Here is a 20,200-nt window from a genome sequence, read left to right on the forward strand (position 1 = left end):
CTTTAAGTAAATTTTCTTTGAACACCATTCTTGGACTTTGTGGTTATTTGCTACCCGAATCCCCAGTGGACAAACTTTGCACCCGAGGATACCACTGCCCAGTGACCCAGTAGAGCAGGTAAGTGCGATTTTGATAACTGTATCCTTGACTGCACCAGGGGCCCAGGAGTTACTCCTCCCCCCCACCACCAGATTAATCCTGTTGTCTCCTTGTGAAGCATGTGTGAGAAAAAGAGAGGGCTAGGATATAGAAGAGCTTCCCAGGGAACTTTGTGACCCCCTAAATTCGCTGCACCCCCTAAGGGGGGTGCCACTAAAAGATTTCTTAGGAGTAATGTGGATTTGCCATACCAGTATAAGACAAATGCACGATCAAGAGGAACTCAGCTGCAAGAGGATATAAACATCACCTTTCCCAAACCTGCACACACCACTGTTTCTTAGTAAGAATAACATTTTTATAACTAGTTATTACTCTTATCTCTTCTGTGCTAATACTACATTCTTCTAAGTCTCATGATTTCTTGTAAGTTGAATCCAGAAGGCAAAAGTGAAACAATGCTAACCTTGTCATACTTTCACATTCTGGCTATAGCCTTGGCTAAGAGTTAAAGCATGCTATTTTAAAAGTCATCAGTTTGATATTATGCTATCTTCTTTCTATTTTTCGCCACTACCAACTGGTCTGTCTTTGCAGAGAATCAGCTCAATGCACCCTTAATCTCACCTAAAGAACTGGGTATAGTTCTGGAGAATTCATCTACAAAAGGATATTGACAAGGTAGAGGCAAGTCAAAGGAGGGCCACCAAAAACTGTGCATGGACTATACTACAGCCATACACAGAACATAAGAGAATGTCATACTGGGTCAGACCAAGGGTCCATCAAGCCCAGCATCCTGTTTCCAACAGTGGCCAATCCAGGCCATAAGAACCTGGCAAGTACCCAAAAACTAAGTCTATTCCATGTTACCGTTGCTAGTAATAGCAGTGGCTATTTTCTAAGTGAACTTAATAGCAGGTAATGGACTTCTCCAAGAACTTATCCAGTCCTTTTTTAAACCCAGCTACACTAACTGCACTAACCACATCCTCTGGCAACAAATTCCAGAGTTTAATTGTGCGTTGAGTGAAAAAGAACTTTCTCCGATTAGTTTTAAATGTGCCCCATGCTAACTTCAAGGAGTGCCCCCTAGTCTTTCTACTATCCGAAAGAGTAAATAACCGATTCACATCTACCTGTTCTAGACCTCTCATGATTTTAAACATCTCTATCATATCCCCCCTCAGCCGTCTCTTCTCCAAGCTGAAAAGTCCTAACCTCTTTAGTCTTTCCTCATAGGGGAGCTGTTCCATTCCCCTTATCATTTTGGTCGCCCTTCTCTGTACCTTCTCCATCGCAATTATCTTTTTTGAGAGGCGGTAACCAGAAATGTACACAGTATTCAAGGTGCGGTCTCACCATGGAGCAATACAGAGGCATTATGATATTTTCCATTTTATTCACCATTCCCTTTCTAATAATTCCCAACATTGTTTGCTTTTTTGACTGCCGCAGCACACTGAACCGACGATTTCAATGTGTTATCCACTGTGACACCTAGATCTCTTTCTTGGGTTGTAGTACCTAATATGGAACCCAACATTGTGTAATTATAGCATGGGTTATTTTTCCCTATATGCATCACCTTGCACTTATCCACATTAAATTTCATCTGCCATTTGGATGCCCAATTTTCCAGTCTCACAAGGTCTTCCTGCAATTTATCACAATCTGCTTGTGATTTAACTACTCTGAACAATTTTGTGTCATCTGCAAATTTGATTATCTCACTTGTATTTTTTTCCAGATCATTTATAAATATTGAAAAGTAGGGGTCCCAATACAGATCCCTGAGGCACTCCACTGTCTACTCCCTTCCACTGAGAAAATTGTCCATTTAATCCTACTCTGTTTCCTGTCTTTTAGCCAGTTCGCAATCCATGAAAGGACATCGCCACCTATCCCATGACTTTTTACTTTTCCTAGAAGCCTCTCATGAGGAAATTTGTCAAACGCCTTCTGAAAATTCAAGTATACTACATCTACCGGTTCACCTTTATCCACATGTCTATTAACTCCTTCAAAAATGTGAAGCAGATTTGTGAGGCAAGACTTGCCCTGGGTAAAGCCATGCTGACTTTGTTCCATTAAACCATGTCTTTCTATATGTTCTGTGATTTTGATGTTTAGAACACTTTCCACTATTTTTCCTGGCACTGAAGTCAGGCTAACCGGTCTGTAGTTTCCCAGATCGCCCCTGGAGCCCTTTTTAAATATTGGGGTTACATTTGCTATCCTCCAGTCTTCAGGTACAATGGATGATTTTAATGATAGGTTACAAATTTTTACTAATAGGTCTGAAATTTCATTTTTTAGTTCCTTCAGAACTCTGGGGTGTATACCATCCGGTCCGGGTGATTTACTACTCTTCAGTTTGTCAATCAGGCCTACCACATCTTCTAGGTTCACCATGATTTGATTCAGTCCATCTGAATCATTACCCATGAAAACCTTCTTCATTACGGGTACCTCCCCAACTTCCTCTTCAGTAAACACCGAAGCAAAGAAATCATTTAATCTTTCCACGATGGCCTTATCTTCTCTAATTGCCCCTTTAACCCCTCGATCATCTAACGGTCCAACTGACTCCGTCACAGGCTTTCTGCTTCGGATATATTTTAGAAAGTTTTTACTATGAGTTTTTGCCTCTGCAGCCAACTTATTTTCAAATTCTCTCTTAGCCTGTCTTATCAATGTCTTTCATTGAACTTGCCAACGTTTATGCATTATCCTATTTTCTTCTGTTGGATCCTTCTTCCAATTTTTGAATGAAGATCTTTTGGCTAAAATAGCTTTTCACCTCCCCTTTTAACCATGCCAGTAATCGTTTTGCCTTCTTTCCACCTTTCTTAATGTGTGGAATACATCTAGTCTGCTTCTAGAATGGGTTGGTTTTTTTTTTTAAACAATGACCACGCCTGTTGGACGTTTTTTACTTTTGTAGCTGCTCCTTTCAGTTTTTTCCTAATAATTTTTCACATTTTATCAAAGTTTTCCTTCTGAAAGTTTAGCACGAGAACCTTGGATTTGCACACTGTTCCTCTTCCAGTCATTAAATCAAATTTGATCATATTATGATCACTATTGCCAAGTGGCCCCACCACCGTTACCTCTCTCACCAAGTCCTGTGCTCCTCTGAGAATTAGATCTAAAATTGCTCCCTCTCTTGTTGATTCCTGAACCAATTGCTCCATAAAGCTGTCATTTATTCCATCCAGGAACATTCTCTCTCTAGCGTGTCCCGATGATACATTTACCCAGTCAATATTGGGGTAATTGAAGTCTCCCATTATTACTAGACTACCAATTTGGTTAGCTTCCCTAATTTCTCTTAGCATTTCACTGTCCATCTCACTATCTTGACCAGGTGGACGGTAGTATACCCCTATCACTATAGTCTTCCCCAACACACAAGGGATTTCTACCCATAAAGATTCAATTTTGTATTTAGTCTCATGCAGGATGTTTATCCTGTTGGACTCTATGCCATCCCAGACATAAAGCGCCACACCTCCTCCTGGGTGCTCCTCTGTCATTGCGATATAATTTGTACCCCGGTATAGCACTGTCCCATTGGTTATCCTCTTTCCACCATGTCTCCGAGATGCCAATTAAATCTGTCATCATTTACTGCTATACATTCTAATTCTCCCATCTTACTTCTTAGACTTCTGGCATTAGCATACAAACATTTCAAAGTTTGTTTTTTGTTTGTATTTTCATTGTGCTTTTTAATTGATAGGGATAAGTTAGAATTTTTTAGCTCAGGTGAGTTTTTAGTTACAGGCACTTGGAGAGAACGAAGGAGCTAAAGAATTACTCTAGAAGAAAGAAGGGCAAGGAGAGAGATGACAACACATTCACATATCTATCAGACTTCAATAAAAGTATCAGAAGGTAGCATTTTCCATAGAATGAAAAGCTTTAGAAGAAGAGATTATATGAAGCTGAAGGAAATGGAACTCAAAGGTAATGTGAAAGACTTGCAGTATAGGTTATAGGAGGTAAAACTGGCAGAATTCAAGTATACATGGGATAGACACAAAGGGAGAAAAGACTACAAATTAAGTAATACTTGCAATTGCACAGTAATCTGGTACAAATGGACAGACAGGGTGGACCAAGTCATCCTTTTCTGCCAACATCTATATTTCATTAATGTACTCATGTTCTTTCTGTGTGCATTACTGTCCTTCCTCCACTGCTGAGAATATACTCTAGGTGTTCATTTTGGTAAGAGAGCCTCATCTGCTGGGTGTCTATGGAAGGATCCCTGTGGAAATTACCTCTTCTGCAATTTTCTGTTGTGCAGGAGGCTGAAATAGGGGAGTACGACTACCGGACTGTGAACCACAACTTACAATTTTTGAAGCAGTCTCTAGTGGATTAGCCTCTCACCAGTAACAGAGGATCAGCAAGAGGAACATGGTATGGGGGACTGATGGAACAGACAGAAGTCTGTTTTGTCACAGTCCAGAAAAAAAACAACACACAACCCACACCCTTAGTTTACAAAAAAAATAAAAAATGTGTTCAGTCCTTGAGACCTGCTGTACCTGTATGTCCCTTTGTGTTCACTGAGATGTTTGAATGAGCAATTACTTATGGTCCAAGCAATAAAAGTCGCCAAATGGTCTAAAATTGTGACAGCATGTCTGCTTTTGCTATGCTCCAACCCTCTGAAATTCAGTTCCCAAAGAAGCCCCCCCCCCCTCCCAGCCTTATATTTGTCAAGTGTAAGCAGTTAATAAAGATGTAATTGTTTGAGAAGGCTTTCATGAGCTAATTAATTCTTTATTTTCCTTATTCTGTTATGTTTTTTCCCCTAAGTTTATTGTATTATAATGGTTTGTGTTCGGATGAGACTTTTGTGTATGATTATTTTTCAGGGGTTTAAATTTTTAGATTTCCTGAGTTTAGACTGAATATTGTATTTTAGACATTTGTTTTTATTGTGTTCCTATGATGAGATCCACATTCAAAAGCATTGAGCCTGCTAATTCAGAAGCTAGCCAATTAAATGAATATATGGGAACATAACCAGCTAAATTCTAGCCAATCAATAAGTTAGGTGGCTAGAATTTAGTCAGCTAAGTTAAGGACATTCTGGGAGTGTAACTGGCAAGAGTTGAGTTAGCTGGCTAAGTTTGGTCAGGCCAGAGAGCTGGCCTAAGGTTATGCGGCTAACTTTAAGATAGCTGGCTATATTCAATAGTGCGGTTTCACTATTGAATATACCTTCAAAGTTAGCTGGATAAGTTCGTCCGACTAACTTTGCTAGCTGGACTGTGTCTGAATATGGACCCCGATATGTTTGTTTATGATACAGTGCCATGTAAGAGTCTTCAGACTCTTGCATTGTTTTCACTTTCTGCATCTAAACAATACCAATCAAAATGCTTTAAAATAGGAGTTTCACCGATTTACACAAAATACTACATACTTTCAATCAGGAAAGAATTATAGAAATATTCCAAAAGTAATTAATTAAAAAAAAAGTCTTGATTGTATGAATCTTACTATCCTTTGTCATAGAAAACCCAAATTAGTTCTATTTCAAGGAATTGCCTTAAGGCCCATAAAAAATTAAACAGAACCTACCTCTGTCTAATCACAGTAACTGAATGGATTAGAATACTCCTGGATGAAGAATCAAAACTGTTTTTTTGTATGAAGTAAAATTTAAAGCAAAAGGTCAAAACACACCAAAGAGCTGCTGAAAGAACTTAGAGATAGCAAATGTTGCTTACCTTTAACAGGTGTTCTCACAGGACAGCAGGATGTTAGTCCTCACATATAGGTGACATCATCAGGATGGAGCCCAATCACGGAAAACTTCTGTCAAAGTTTCCAGAACTTTGACTGGCCCCTACTGGGCATGCCCAGCATGGCACTAACCCTGCAGCCAGCAGGGGTCCCCCTTCAGTCTTATTTGATAGCTACAGGCAATGCCGAAAAAATAAAACAAACGTTACGAACCCAACACTGCGGGGCGGCGGGCGGGTTTCGTGAGGACTAACATTCTGCTGTCCTGTGACTGTGAACACCTGTTACAGGTAAGCAACATTTGCTTTCTCACAGGACAAGCAGGATGGTAGTCCTCACATAGGGGTGAGTACCGAGCTGAGGATGTCCGAACATGCACCAAATGTACCCAACGGCGTGCAACAGGCACAACAACTGGGGTGGAATTTGGTAGAGGGCATCCTGAACCCCACCGGGCAGGCAGAAGGGTGTTGGTACGTCACGTTGGAAATAGGTTACGCAGGACAGATTGGCCAAAGATGGAATCTTGTCTTCTGGCTTTGTCTAGGCAATAGTGGGCTGTGAAAGCGTGGAGAGAACTCCAGGTGGCAGCCCTGCAAATGTCAGGAAGCGGCAAAGATCTTAGGTGTGCTACTGAAGTCGCCATGGCCCTTACAGAGTGTGCTTTAACACGGTCTTGGAAAGGAATGCCTGCTTGCTGATAGCAAAAAGATATGCAGTCCACCAACCAGGAGGAGAGAGTCTGCTTACCCACATGTTGCCCTAATTTGTTAGGATGGAAAGAGACGAATAACTGAGTGCTCTTCCTGTGGGCAACTGTACCGTCTAGGTAGAACGCTAGAGCCCGTTTACAGTCAAGGGTATGCAGAGCCTGTTCCCCTGGGTTGGCATGGGGCCTGGGAAAGAAGATAGGTAGTATGATGGATTGATTAATGTGAAACTCCGAAACTACCTTAGGCAAAAACATAGGGTGAGTGCAGAGTACCGCCCGGTCCTGCAGGATTTTAGTGTAAGGCGGATAGGTAACTAGGGCCTGTAACTCACTAACCCTGTGAGCTGAAGTGATAGCCAAAAGGAAAATCACTTTCCATGTGAGATATTTTAGGTCACAGGAGTGAAGAGGTTCGAATGGTGGTTTCATGAGCTGCCCGAGAACCAGATTAAGGTCCCAAGAAGGGGCCGGAGGACGTAAAGGTGGCTTGATATGGAGCAAGCCTTTAAGAAAACGTGTTACGAGGGGTTGTACCGATATAGGGACATCCCCGACACCTTTATGGAAGGCGGCTACCGCACTGACATGCATTCTGATGGAAGAGGTCTTTAGACCTGATTCCGATAAATGCCAGAGATAGTCCAAAAACCTTGGGATTGGACAGGAAAAGGGATTGCGAAGAACACCATGATGTATACATTTTCCATTTATAGGAATAAGATTTTCTCATGGAAGGCTTCCGTGAAGCAATCAAGACATGAGAAACCGAATCTGAAAGATGAAGTGGTTGAAGAATTAACCTTTCAACATCCATGCTGTCAGGGACAAGGCCTGAAGATTGGGATGGCGTAGATATCCGTTGTTCTGAGTGATCAGAAGTGGGTGCGTTCCCAAGGGAATGTGCCTGCGGATGGAGAGATCCTGGAGTATGGGAAACCACACTTGGCGTGGCCAGTGAGGTGCTATCAGGATCATGGTTCCCTTGTCCTGACGGAGCAACTTCGAGAAAAGAGGAAGTGGAGGGAATGCATAAAGCAGACCGGCTGCCCACGAGAGGGAGAATGCATCTCTGGGCTGAGAGCGCGCGCTGCGAATGAGGGAGCAGTAATTGTCCACCTTGCGGTTCTGAGGGGACGCAAAGAGGTCTATTTGGGGATGACCCCATTGCTGGAAGAGAGAGGTCGCTATGGAGGGATTGAGAGACCACTCGTGCGGTTGGAAGACACGACTCAGTTTGTCTGCCAAGACATTGTGCACTCCCGGCAAATAGGTGGCCCTGAGGTACATCGAGTGGGAGAGCGCTTCTGCCCAAATCTGTGCAGCTTCCTGACACAGAAGGAAGAAGCCTGAGCCTCCCTGCTTGTTGATGTACCACATTGCCACCTGGTTGTCCGTCTGAATCAGGATGACGTGATTTGATAGGCAATCCTGAAAAGCTCTGAGAGCATAGTGCATCGCTCGAAGCTCCAGGAAATTTATCTGGTGTTTGGCTTCCTCTGGAGACCAAAATCCTTGTGACTGCAGATCGTTCACATGAGCTCCCCCAGCCGAGGTTGGAAGCGTTGGTGGTGAGAAGGAGTTGAGGATCTGGCAGGTGAAAAGGCAGTCCCTGGAGGAGATTGTTCTGATCTTTCCACCAGGTGAGAGACAGACGGAGTGCGTCGGTGATGTGGACAATGGTTGACAGAGGCTGAGTCACTTGAATCCATTGTGACCTCAGAGTCCAATGCATGACTCTAATGACTAGGCGGGCCATTGGTGTGAGGTGGACTGAGGATGCCATGTGTCCGAGAAGGACAAGGAATTGTCGAGCTGTTGCTGTATACTGAGACTGCAACTGATGAGCGAGGGACACGAGGGTTTGCACTCGTTGAGGTAGAAAGGCTTTTGCCTGTAAGATGTCCAAGTCTGCCCCAATGAATGATAAGGTTTGAGATGGGACTAAATAGGATTTCTCGTAATTGACAAGAAATCCTAGAGAAATTAGAGTGTGTAGGGTCAAATCCAGGGACGATCGAGCGGCTTGCTGGGTTGGGGCCCTGATTAACCAGTCGTCTAGATAGGGGTAGACGTGAACACCTTCTTTCCTGAGAAAGGCTGCGACAACCACAAGACATTTGGTAAAGACTCGTGGTGCAGACACTAGGCCGAATGGAAGCACTCTGTATTGATAGTGCTTTGGGCCTACTAAAAACCTGAGATACTTGCGATGAGCTGGAGCTATCGCAATGTGGGTGTACGCGTCCTGGAGGTCCAGAGAGCAGAGCCAGTCTCCTCTTTGTAGAAGAGATAGAAGCGAGCCCAGGGTTACCATCTTGAACTTTTCCCGCTGGAGGTACTTGTTGAGGGCACGTAGGTCCAGAATTGGACGAAGCCCCCCGGATTTTTTGGGAATCAGAAAGTACCGGGAATAGAACCCTAGGTCTTGTTGTGAAAGAGGGACGGGTTCTATTGCTCTTAACTGGAGAAGAAGGGAAACCTCCTGCTCCAGGGGGACAGAGTGGTCGATTACTCTCCACGCTTGTAGAGGTGGTGATTCCGGTGGAAGAGCAAGAAAGTTCAGGTGGTAACCCTGAGCAATGATTGCTAGCACCCATTGGTCGGTTGTGATTGATTGCCACATGCCGTGAAAGTGGCACAATCGACCTCCCACTGGTATGGCTGGAAGAGGGATCAGGCTGCTGCTCTCCAAGGGAATGTCAAAAACCTGAAGCAGGCCCCAGCTGGGGAGCTGCTTGTGGCTTTTGCTTCCGGGGCTGAGATTTCTGATAAGGCTTCGTAACTTAGGACCTTGTTGGTGGAGGATAGTACTTCCTTGGGCGGAAGAATGACTTCTTAAGAGTCCCTTCTTGAAGGGCTGTCTAGAAGGGAAGTCGGAAGGTATCGATGAGAGCTGTTTGAGGGTCTCATGATGGTCCTTTAATTCAGCCACTATTTGCTGAATCTGTTCACCGAACAGATTATCTCCTATACAGGGCAGGTCAGACAGCCTGGTCAGAAGACTTGAGCCAGGCCCAGCGTCTTGCCGAAATGGCAGTTGCAGACACTCTAGTGGAGGTGTCGAAGATATCGTAAGCTGTTCTTATCTCATGCTTTCCTGCCTCAAACCCCTTGTTGACAAGGGTTTGAAGATGTTCTTGAAATTGGTCAGGCAGGGTTTCAGAGAAGTCCTGTATTTGCTTGAAAATGACCCTGTTGTATTGGGTCATATACAGCTGGTAAGAAGCAATCCTGGAGATAAACATGGCCCCTTGGAACACTCGATGACCAATATTGTCGAGGAACTTGTGTTCCTTGACAGGAGGGGTAGAGGAGTGTGGTTTCGTCGTTTTTGCTTTCTTTTGAGCCGACCACCACTCAGTTGTGGTGGAATCATGCTGAGATTTTTGAAAGCAAGGGGCTGACTGTACCAGATAAGTAGTGTCAGCCTTTCTGTGTACTGGGGCAATGGATCCAGGGTTTTCCCAGTTCTTTTTGAGGAGGTCAAGAAGAACTTGATGAATGGGAATAGAAGTGATCACTTTAGGGGCATCCAGGAATTGGAGAAGCTCCATCATCTGGTGCCTATCATCTTGCTCCGTCTGAAGCTGGAAAGGGAACAATTCTGACATTTCCTTCACAAAATTAATGAAAGAGAGGTCCTCTGGAGGAGAACGCTTTCTACTTTCAGTAGGAGAGTGAGGTGAAGGTAAGTCATCGGTGTCTGTGGAAGTATCATCCTCCCAGGTGTCATAAGGATCAGTAGGCTGACCTGTAGGACGAGGAGGGGGTTGGATACCCGAAGGGCCCGGCTGAGGCTCCGAGAAAATCGAAGGAATCACCGGGGATGCCCTGGGGGGCATCGGTGCCGGCATCGAAGGCATCATTGGCGCCAATGTGCGTATCGCTCCCAATGAATGAAACGGTGGCGAGGGTCGACATGGCATCGATGGCTGAGGCAATACCCCCGAAGGAGGAATGCGAAACTGTGTTTCTCCTCCTGATGAAGCTATCATCGGGGCCATCTGAGACCCGGGAATTACCAGTGGAAGGGCAGTCATGAGCACCTCCATCCGGGATAGCAGCGGTGCCAGCTGGAATCGGGTCGGTGACCGGTTCCACTCTCTGTGCCGGTGTCGGAGGGACCTGGAGTCGTTGCATCGCCTTGTCGATGGCATCCTGGACCAGTTGGTCCAGTTCTTCCCGGAGACCTGGGGCAATCAGCTCCAGCTCCAAGACGGAAGAGGGAGGCTGAGGCCCAGTCGGAGGGACCACCTTTACAGGCAGAATTGCGACTCCCAAACCCCGATCGGGTGAGGGTGGCCTCGATGTCCTGGTCGCAGGAGTGGTCGGTGCCGTTCCTGGACGGGGCTTCTTCAATGGTGGCTCAGACGGTGGCGAGGTCGATGATTTCGCTCCCTCAACGGTCCGAGACGATGCCGATGGCGATGTTTCTCCCTTCGATCCCCTCGATCTTGAGGGGGAGAAACGGGAGTCGATGGCCGTGAAGATGTCCATGGCGGGCGGTCACAGGACGGTTGTCGATAGTGGTGTGACTTCGACGGTGCCGGTTCCAAAGACGTCGATGCGATGGACGGCGTTGGGGTGTGAGCACGGAAAAGGAGTCCCATCTTCTCCATTCTGGCTTTGCGACCTTTTGGTGTCATGAGGGCACATTTGGTGCAAGTCAGGACATCATGCTCACGGCCTAAACACATTACACAAACTCTATGAGAGTCTGTGATAGACATGGTGCGAGTACAGTCCGGGCACCGACAAAAACCTGAAGTCATGGCCATAGAAAAAAATCGAGCTGCGGTACGGTCGACGGCCAGTAAGCCGCAAGGGCCAAACTTGACGGTAATCGACGAAAAACGGTGAAAAACCTACCGGAGTACCGCGGCCTGAGAAAAGTTAGAGGAGGGACCCCTGTGGGGCAAAATAATTTTAAGTCCATGAGGAAAATTCCTGTCAGGAATGTGTTCAGAGCTCCTAAACCGCGAGGCTACTGCTGTGCGGAAAAAAGAAGACTGAAGGGTTAGTGCCATGCTGGGCATGCCCAGTAGGGGCCAGTCAAAGTTCTGGAAACTTTGACAGAAGTTTTCCATGATTGGGCTCCATCCTGATGATGTCACCCATATGTGAGGACTACCATCCTGCTTGTCCTGTGAGAAAACTATTTAAAAAGTACAGATTGGAGAAGACAATAAGACAATTTCAACATGTGAATATCCCTTGAGGCACTGTCAGGTCAATCAATTATTGTAAAGTTTGGCACCACCAAGACACTGCCGCTATCAAGCCATCCCTCTAAAGTCAGTAACTGTAAGTTAAGGAAATTGCTGCAGATGGTCACTAAGGCCTAAAATTACTTTAACACAAATGCAGAGGGTCTCTGGCTGAGACTTGGAAAAAATGTTGACTATTCAACCATGTCAGATTACTCAAACAAGGCCTGCATGAGTGTGGCCAGAAGGAAGTCACTGCTGAAGAAAAGCCATAATGTGCTTTCAAAGAGTACAAAGACTTAGGGGGACACACAATGAAGTTATTAGGTGATACATTTAAAACTAATAAAATAACTTTTTTACTTGACGCATAATTAAACTCTGGAATTTCACTGCCAGAGGATGTGGTGAAAGCTATTAGTGTAGCTGCATTTAAAAAAAGTTTGGACATGTTCCTGGAGGAAAAGTCCATAAACCATTAAGGTGAAGTTGGAGAAATCACTTCTTATCCTTGGGGATAATCAGCATGGAATCTATCTCTTGGGATCCTACCAGGTACTTGTGACCTGGATTGGCCATGGATGGAAACAGGATACTGGGCTTTATGTACCTTTGGTCTGACCAAGTACTGCAAATCTTATGTACTTATGCAGCACACCGGTATACTTAGGGGGTGCTTTTCAGCTTTTCTCTGACTTCATCTGCTGGAAGGGAGGCATAACTCAGCAGTCTGGACTGATCCTGGTACGTACAGGGAAAGATACATTTATGAGATGCTGCAAATGCTTGTGGGAGAAGATTTTGAGGCATGATTAGACCAAAGTGGAACTTTTTCATCTCAAATGCTAAGCGATGTGTGGTGTAACATCACAACACCCCTTACAATAGAGCATGGCAGTATTGGCATTATGTTGTAGGCATGCTTTGCTGCAGTGGGGAAAGAGAGGCTTGTGAAGGCCGAGAGAAAGATGGATGGTGCAAAATACAGGTAAATCCTGGAAGAAACCCTGTTCCAGTCTGCCATAGACCTGGGACTGTGGAGAAAATTAACTTTTCAGCAGGAAAATGTTCCTAAGCACAAAGTAAAAGCAACAATAGTGTGGCTCAGCAAGAATAAATTGAATGTACTCAAGTGGCCTGGTCAAAGTGCAGTTCTGAGTCCAATAGAAAATCTGTGGCAAGACTAAGACTGCAGTCCATAGACTATCCCAGGCCAATTTGAAAAACAATGGGAGCTCTTATGCCAAAAAGAATGGGTAAAAATTGCACCATCCCACTGTACAAGCTGATAGACGCTTATCCTAAATGACTCAGTTATTATTGCTGCAAAAGGGGCTTCCACCAAATATTGAATCAAAGTATGTGAAGACTTATGCAATCAAGACTTTTTTTTAAAATGTTCTTTCATGATGAAAAGTGAAGAGAATGTTGTGTAGATTAGTGAAAAACTCCCAATTTGATTTTTATTTTTTAGAATGCTGATTATGAAAAACGCACATGGGTGTGAAGACTTACAAGGTACTGAATGTTTTGTTTACTCCAATGTACCAGGGTTAAGTGCCTTGGTAAGATGTATAACAAATAAATGGTGTAGTCAAGTAGTTGTTGCCAAAAGCTTATACCTAAAGCATAAATGTTTGTAATTGGTGCAGGAATCTCAATTTAGCCATGAAAAATGTATGAATATTTCTATAGTAGACTGGGTTTCAGGAAAGCTAACATTAGCGCATTTAAGAACAATTCATTCTCACAATGAACCCACTAATGTGATTACTACAAACATAACAAAAGCTGTAGAGCAAGAATAATACCTAGACCAGGGAAAAGCCAATCTGGTCCTGGAGTACAACAGACAGGTCTGGTTTTCAAGATATCCACAATGAATACAGATAAGATGCATCTACATACACTGCCTCCATTGTATGCAAATATATCTCATATTCATTGTGGATGTCCTAAAAACCAGACATGCATGTGATACTCCAGGACTGGAGTTGCCCCTTTCTGGCCTAAACAAGTTAGATGCATAGAATTGTCTCAGGTAGTGCTCCAATATAATATATTTGACTTCAATCAACATGCCTGGCATGTAGCAGAGATAAGATTCATAGCCCCTGGAATGGCAGTAGTGACAGTAGTCCCAACCATTACACAAAAGCAACACTTGGACCAGACTCAGGATGCACAAGTTCTAGATTCAGAGGGAGGTGTAATATGTGGCCTCTGGACAACAATTACTGCTCCAATAGCTGCTCAAAGGTGAATTGTAAACTTACCTGTTAATTTCCTTTCCTGCCAGACCAGTGGATTATATCCCTCCCCCCCCCCCCCCCCCCATTAGCAGATTGAGACAGAGAAAAAAAAATAAACACACTCAAAGCTGATTTCACTCTCCTTTGAGGGATCTGATGCTGCAAACACCACCACCTGGTGCGCAAAGCTAGAGGCTTCAAACACATGCTTAAGGACAGATTCAATCAATCTCACCTGAGCATCCTTGAGGGATGCATCATTCAACTGGAATAGTGGATCTCCTGGTCACAGCACAAACAAGTGAATCTACCCTAGGAACACTTAAACCTGAGTCTACAAATGCCTGGGTGGCAAAGCTTATGAAACCCACCTTTATGATCACATAAGTAGTAGTTGGGAAGCCTAGACAGTAAGGCCTAGGATCACTCCCCACCAGACCCTAAGCACTAGTTTTTCCCCCAACTTCAGTGGGTAGCTTGCTCTGCCGAATGCCCGCCAGGGCAGAGCAAAGCTGATGAGTCTCTTACTCTAGTCTATATCTCCAGAAAAAAGATAAGTCGTCTCTTCCATTTACTTAGTCGGAGTTAAAGTCTTAATACAATACATTGGGCATTCGGCAGAGCAAAGCTGATGAGCCTTTTGCTCTAGTCTATACTTTTGGAAAAGATAGGTTGTCTCTTCCATTCACTTGGTCGGCATCTAAGCCTTAATATAATACTTTTTTTTTTCTTTTTTACCCTTTTTAAAAAAAGGTTATTTTTCTTATAACTGTGGTATATGCTAACGTGACAGAAAAAAGGTCACCCCATGATTATATAAGGTGAGCAAGTACATTCATAATAAGTGCATAAAAGTTAAAACACTGTTTCAGTGTAAATGTATTAACGCTCATATACGAGGGTGAGCCTATTCTGTTAAGTTCACGTTAATATGTGATTTTTTTATAATTTGTTTGGAATTCTATCACATCTCACCAGTTTTTCTGATATTGACATATTTGAATACTGCACATCTTCCCTTTGCCTTCTTTTTCTGGATAGTACATTTGAGGTCTTGTAGCTTCTGTGGTTTCACACAGACAAAACTGTGTCATCTCGCATGCTGGTGATGCTCCTCCTCATATATCCAAGCTCTGATAGCTTTCCTCATTGTCAAGCATTAGGTTGTTAAGAGGATTAGTCTCAGATCCCTTTGTTAGGCAGGTGCATATTCCTGTCCTAGCTTTTTTTTTTTATCCCAAATGCACAATTTCACCCACTTTTGCATTAAAAAGATTAATCTGTCCTGAAAGGAGACATTAAAATTCTTAAATCTTTATACCATTTAAACCAAACATCTAAAAAACTAAAGTTCCTCTTCCTTCCATCACCACGCATGATGCTATTTTCCCCCAGGACCATTGTGTCTTGGTATCACGTTTAATTCTCTCTTATGCTTGTATCCTCTTATCTAAGCAGAAAGCAGTTAGATCTAACAATATGACCAATATTTGTCCTTTCCTCTTTCTCAGCCCAAATCCTAATCAAAGACCTCTTCCTCTCTCACCTTCACAACTGCAACCATGACTCCCACATTGCTTCTTTGCAATTCATTTAGAATCCAGCACTAAGAATAATTTTCCTATACTGCCTCTTCGCTCCTGAGGTCTGTATACTAGCTCTACATCTGCATTATATTCAAGCGGATTCTCTCAATGGTTTGCACACCTTCTCACCTCTCTGAATCTCAGCCCTTATTTCTGTTTATGCTCTTTTTGGCACACTTCACAGACATCTTCCTTTTCAAATCCTCTGTCTTCTCAGCTCACTCTTGCTTCCAAGTCTTCCTTGTCAATTCCCCATCTTACTTCCTTTCACAATATACCAGGCCTCTTCTATTGTCAAATCCTGATTGAAAGCACACTGCTCCATAAAGACTCTGCAAAACCCACTATTCACTCTCTTCTGGAAGCTACTATTTCACCATTCCTCAATAACTTTATTCCTTTTAATCTCACAAACTGTAAGCTCTTTGATGAAGGGACTTGTACATGTCAATCATTACCTGTATCCTTCTGTCTATGTATCTCTGTAGCCTTGTACAATGCTGTACAAAAGTACTATATAGAGATTACCTAGGAAAATGCTGGAGGAAGGAATTGAGCTCAAATGGGAAAAACAAGTGCTGCTAAGGGAACAGGATACTTTTCCAGAATTTTGGATGGAAGAGAATGATCATGATGTGTGGAGATACTTGTAGGGAGAGCCAGACAGTAGGAATAAAGGAGACTGGGTAAACATCTGAGCTCTTGGTGGATCCTGAAGATGGGCAGGTCAATTCTGAATTGTATCCTTAGAAGGAAATCCAGCAAAAGTCTCAGAGGATATATTTTTGTTTTTATAGTATGCAATCTGGCGTGTTAAAGACTGCAGACTTGGAGACAATGGCAAGGATGGGTTGGAAGATGCTATTAGCTATGTACCTGTTACTGACAGAGAGCGGTAAGTTAGGCGTGCCAGGACGAGAACACACCGTTTCTTCTAATATCTCTTTCCCTGGTCTGACTGGAGATGCTGTCCGACTTTGCCTGCCACCATATGTTGAGGCAGGAGCACAGTTTCCTTCCTTCATTTGGAAAGGTATCAGAGAAGCCATCAGTGGCTTAATGTCACCCATATTTTCCGTTGTGACTGCTTTAAATTCATCAGTGGTGGTAGTTGATAACTGGGATGATTCAAAGATGTTAATTGCATCCATGCTTTGAGAGTTCGTAGAGTCATTCTCCAAAGGAGGAAGCTGGTCAAATGAGCGCAACTGGAAGTCATCATCCATCGGGATATAAGGTGCCAGCATCTCCAGGTCTAAATCGGTTTCCTAAAATCAAACAAAGCTGTTAAGGCTGCAGGCCACTTAACAGTGCAGCATAACTATAATATGCTGAATCTCACATTTGTCACTAATTTACTATGAAGTCAATTTTTAAAAAGCCACAGAGCAGACAACATAACCAGTTAATTTTAATCAATTATCTTTAAGCAAATTTTCAACTGAATCTAGCCAGCTAGGTTTTCAGCCGAAAAAAAATGTGGCTAAATCTAGCCAGTCAAATTTTAACTAGCCAGATATAGCATAGCTTTATGTGACTGTATTGTCTGGTCAAACCTAGCTAGCTAATGCTGAAAATCAGCACTAATCAGCTAAAAACTTTAAAAAAAAAATTTTTTTTTAAGTTGATTATCCTTCCTCCTGGTACCCAATTTTTATTTTTTTTTAAATTCACCAGAGCAATGATCCACCTATCCCCCGGCACTCCATCATGATACTGAAAACCTACCTGAGTGCCTCTCCTGTCTGCCTTCCTCCCAGCGTTTATTTTTAAAATATTTTAAAGCTGTGTGCTTTGTGAATCCCTTCCTACCTCTCCCCTACAACCTGTACCCAACCACAATGTTACTATTAGATGCCAAGCAGGCAGGAGGGGAATAAATCCTCCTGCTGGCTCAGATGAAAGCCCCTTGGGGCAAGTTTGGGGAGTTCAGAAGAGAGTGTGGTGAGATAGGAAGATAGATCATGATTCTAGAGACTTAAAATAAAAAAATAATAATGGTGTTCCAGGAGTGTACTGGAAGAATGTCTGGGTGATGGCCACATTTAGCTCGACTAAGAAAGGATTAAAGTCACAGAAAAGGGAAATGTTTATTACCATGAGAGGTCTAGAACGGATAGATGTGAATCGGTTATTTACTCTTTCGGATAGTAGAAAGACTAGGGGGCACTCCATGAAGTTAGCTTGGGGCACATTTAAAACTAATCGGAGAAAGTTCTTTTTTACTCAACGCACAATTAAACTCTGGAATTTGTTACCAGAGAATGTGGTTCGTGCAGTTAGTATAGCTGTGTTTAAAAAAGGATTGGATAAGTTCTTGGAGGAGAAGTCCATTACCTGCTATTAAGTTCACTTAGAGAAAGCAAATGTTGCTTACCTGATGTAACAGGTGTTCTCACAGGACAGCAGGATGTTAGTCCTCACAAATGGGTGACATCGAGGATGGAGCCCACCACGGAAAACTTCTGTCAAAGTTAAACAGAACTTTGACTGGCCCCTACTGGGCATGCCCAGCACGGCACTGACCCTGCAGCCAGCAGGGGTCTCCCTTCAGTCTGATTTTCAAAGCTACAGGCAGTGCCTAAAAAGTAAAAATAAAACGAACCCAACACCGCGGGGTGGCGGGCGGGTTTCGTGAGGACTAACATCCTGCTGTCCTGTGAGAACACCTGTTACATCAGGTAAGCAACATTTGCTTTCTCACAGGACAAGCAGGATGGTTGGCCTCACAAATGGGTGAGTACCGAGCTGAGGATGTCCTGACTTGCACCAAAGGCACCCAACGGCGTGCAAAAGGCACAACAACTGGGGTGGAATTTGGGAAAGGACATCCGCACCCTACCGGGCAGGTGGAAGGGTGTTGGTACATCATGTTGGAAAAAGGTTACGCAAGACAGATTGGCCGAAGATGGAGTCCTGTCTTCCAGCTTTGTCCAAACAATAGTGGGCTGCAAAGGTATGGAGGGAACTCCAGGTTGCAGCCTTGCAGATGTCAGGAAGCGGCACCGATCGAAGGTGTGCTACTGAAGTCGCCATGGCCCTCACAGAGTGTGCTTTGACACGGTCTTGAAAAGGAATGCCAGCTTGCTCATAGCAAAAAGAAATGCAGTCCGCCAACCAGGAGGAAAGAGCCTGCTTACCCACAGGTTGTCCTAACTTGTTAGGATGGAAAGAGACAAATAATTGAGTGCTCTTCCTGTGAGCAACTGTATGGTCTAGATAAAAAGCTAGAGCTCGTTTACAGTCTAGGGTATGCAGAGTCTGTTCCCCGGAGTTGGAGTGGGGCCTGGGAAAAAAGATAGGTAGTATGATGGATTGATTGATATGAAACTCCGAAACTACCTTAGGTAAAAATTTTAGGGTGAGTGCGGAGTACCGCCCGGTCCTGCAGGAGTTTAGTGTAAGGCGGATAGGTAACTAGGGCCTGCAATTCACTAACCCTGCGAGCTGAAGTAACAGCCAAAAGGAATAACACTTTCCAAGTGAGATATTTCAAGTCACAGGAGTGCAGAGGTTCGAACGGTGGTTTCATTAGACGACCAAGAACCAGATTAAGGTCCCAAGATGGGGCCGGAGGACGTAAGGGTGGCTTCAGATGGAGCAAGCCCTTAAGAAAGCGTGTTACCAGGGGTTGTACTGAAATAGGGACACCCTCGATACCTTTATGGAAAGCGGCTACCGCACTGACATGCATCCTTATAGAAGAGGTTTTAAGACCCGATTCCGATAGATGCCATAAATAGTCCAAGAATTTCGAGATTGGACAGGAAAGGGGATCAAGGGACTGAGAAGTGCACCAAGATGTGTACCTTTTCCATTTGTATGAATAGGACCTTCTGGTGGAGGGCTTTCGTGAAGCTATCAGGACACGAGAAACTGAATCCGAAAGGTTAAAAGGCTGAAGGACTAACCTTTCAACCTCCGTGCCGTTAGGGACAAGGCTTGGAGGTTGGGATGGAGGAGGCATCCGTCGTTTTGAGTGAGGAGATGCGGGTCCCTTCCCAAGGGAATGTGCCTGCGGATGGAGAGATCCTGGAGTATGGGAAACCATACTTGGCGTGGCCAGTAAGGTGCTATCAGGATCATGGTTCCTCCGTCCTGGCGTAGTTTCACGAGAGTCCTCGACAGAAGAGGAAGTGGAGGGAATGCATAAAGCAGACCGGTTGCCCACTTGAGGGAGAAGGCATCCCTGGGCCGAGAGTGTTGGCTCCGAATGAGAGAGCAGTAATTGTCCACTTTGTGGTTCTGAGGGGACGCAAAGAGGTCTATGTAAGGATAACCCCACTTGTGAAATAGAGAGGTCGCTACCAAGGGATTGAGTGACCACTCGTGTGGTTGGAAGACACGGCTCAGTTGGTCTGCCAATACATTGTCTACTCCCGGCAGGTAGGTGGCCCTGAGGTACATAGAGTGGGAGAGGGCTTCCGCCCAAATCTGCGCAGCTTCCTGACACAGAAGGAAGGAGCCTGTGCCTCCCTGCTTGTTTATGTACCACATGGCCACCTGGTTGTCCGTTTGGATCAAGATTATCTGATTCGATAGGTGAGCTTGGAAAGTTCTGAGCGCGTAGCGGA

General features: G+C 44.1%; 1 protein-coding gene across 1 annotated transcript in view; it reads right to left on the reverse strand.

Annotated features, from left to right (window-relative positions):
- HIF1A (hypoxia inducible factor 1 subunit alpha) overlaps positions 1 to 20,200 on the reverse strand; it is a 150,592-nt gene that overhangs the window by 16,861 nt on the left and 113,531 nt on the right. The window contains exon 12 of the mRNA XM_029598154.1: positions 16,503 to 16,894. Within this exon, the coding sequence (XP_029454014.1) occupies positions 16,503 to 16,894 (392 nt within the window). The remainder of the gene's footprint in view (positions 1 to 16,502; positions 16,895 to 20,200) is intronic.

This window comes from Rhinatrema bivittatum, chromosome 4 (assembly GCF_901001135.1).
Source record: "Rhinatrema bivittatum chromosome 4, aRhiBiv1.1, whole genome shotgun sequence".
Taxonomy (NCBI): Eukaryota; Metazoa; Chordata; class Amphibia; order Gymnophiona; family Rhinatrematidae; genus Rhinatrema; species Rhinatrema bivittatum.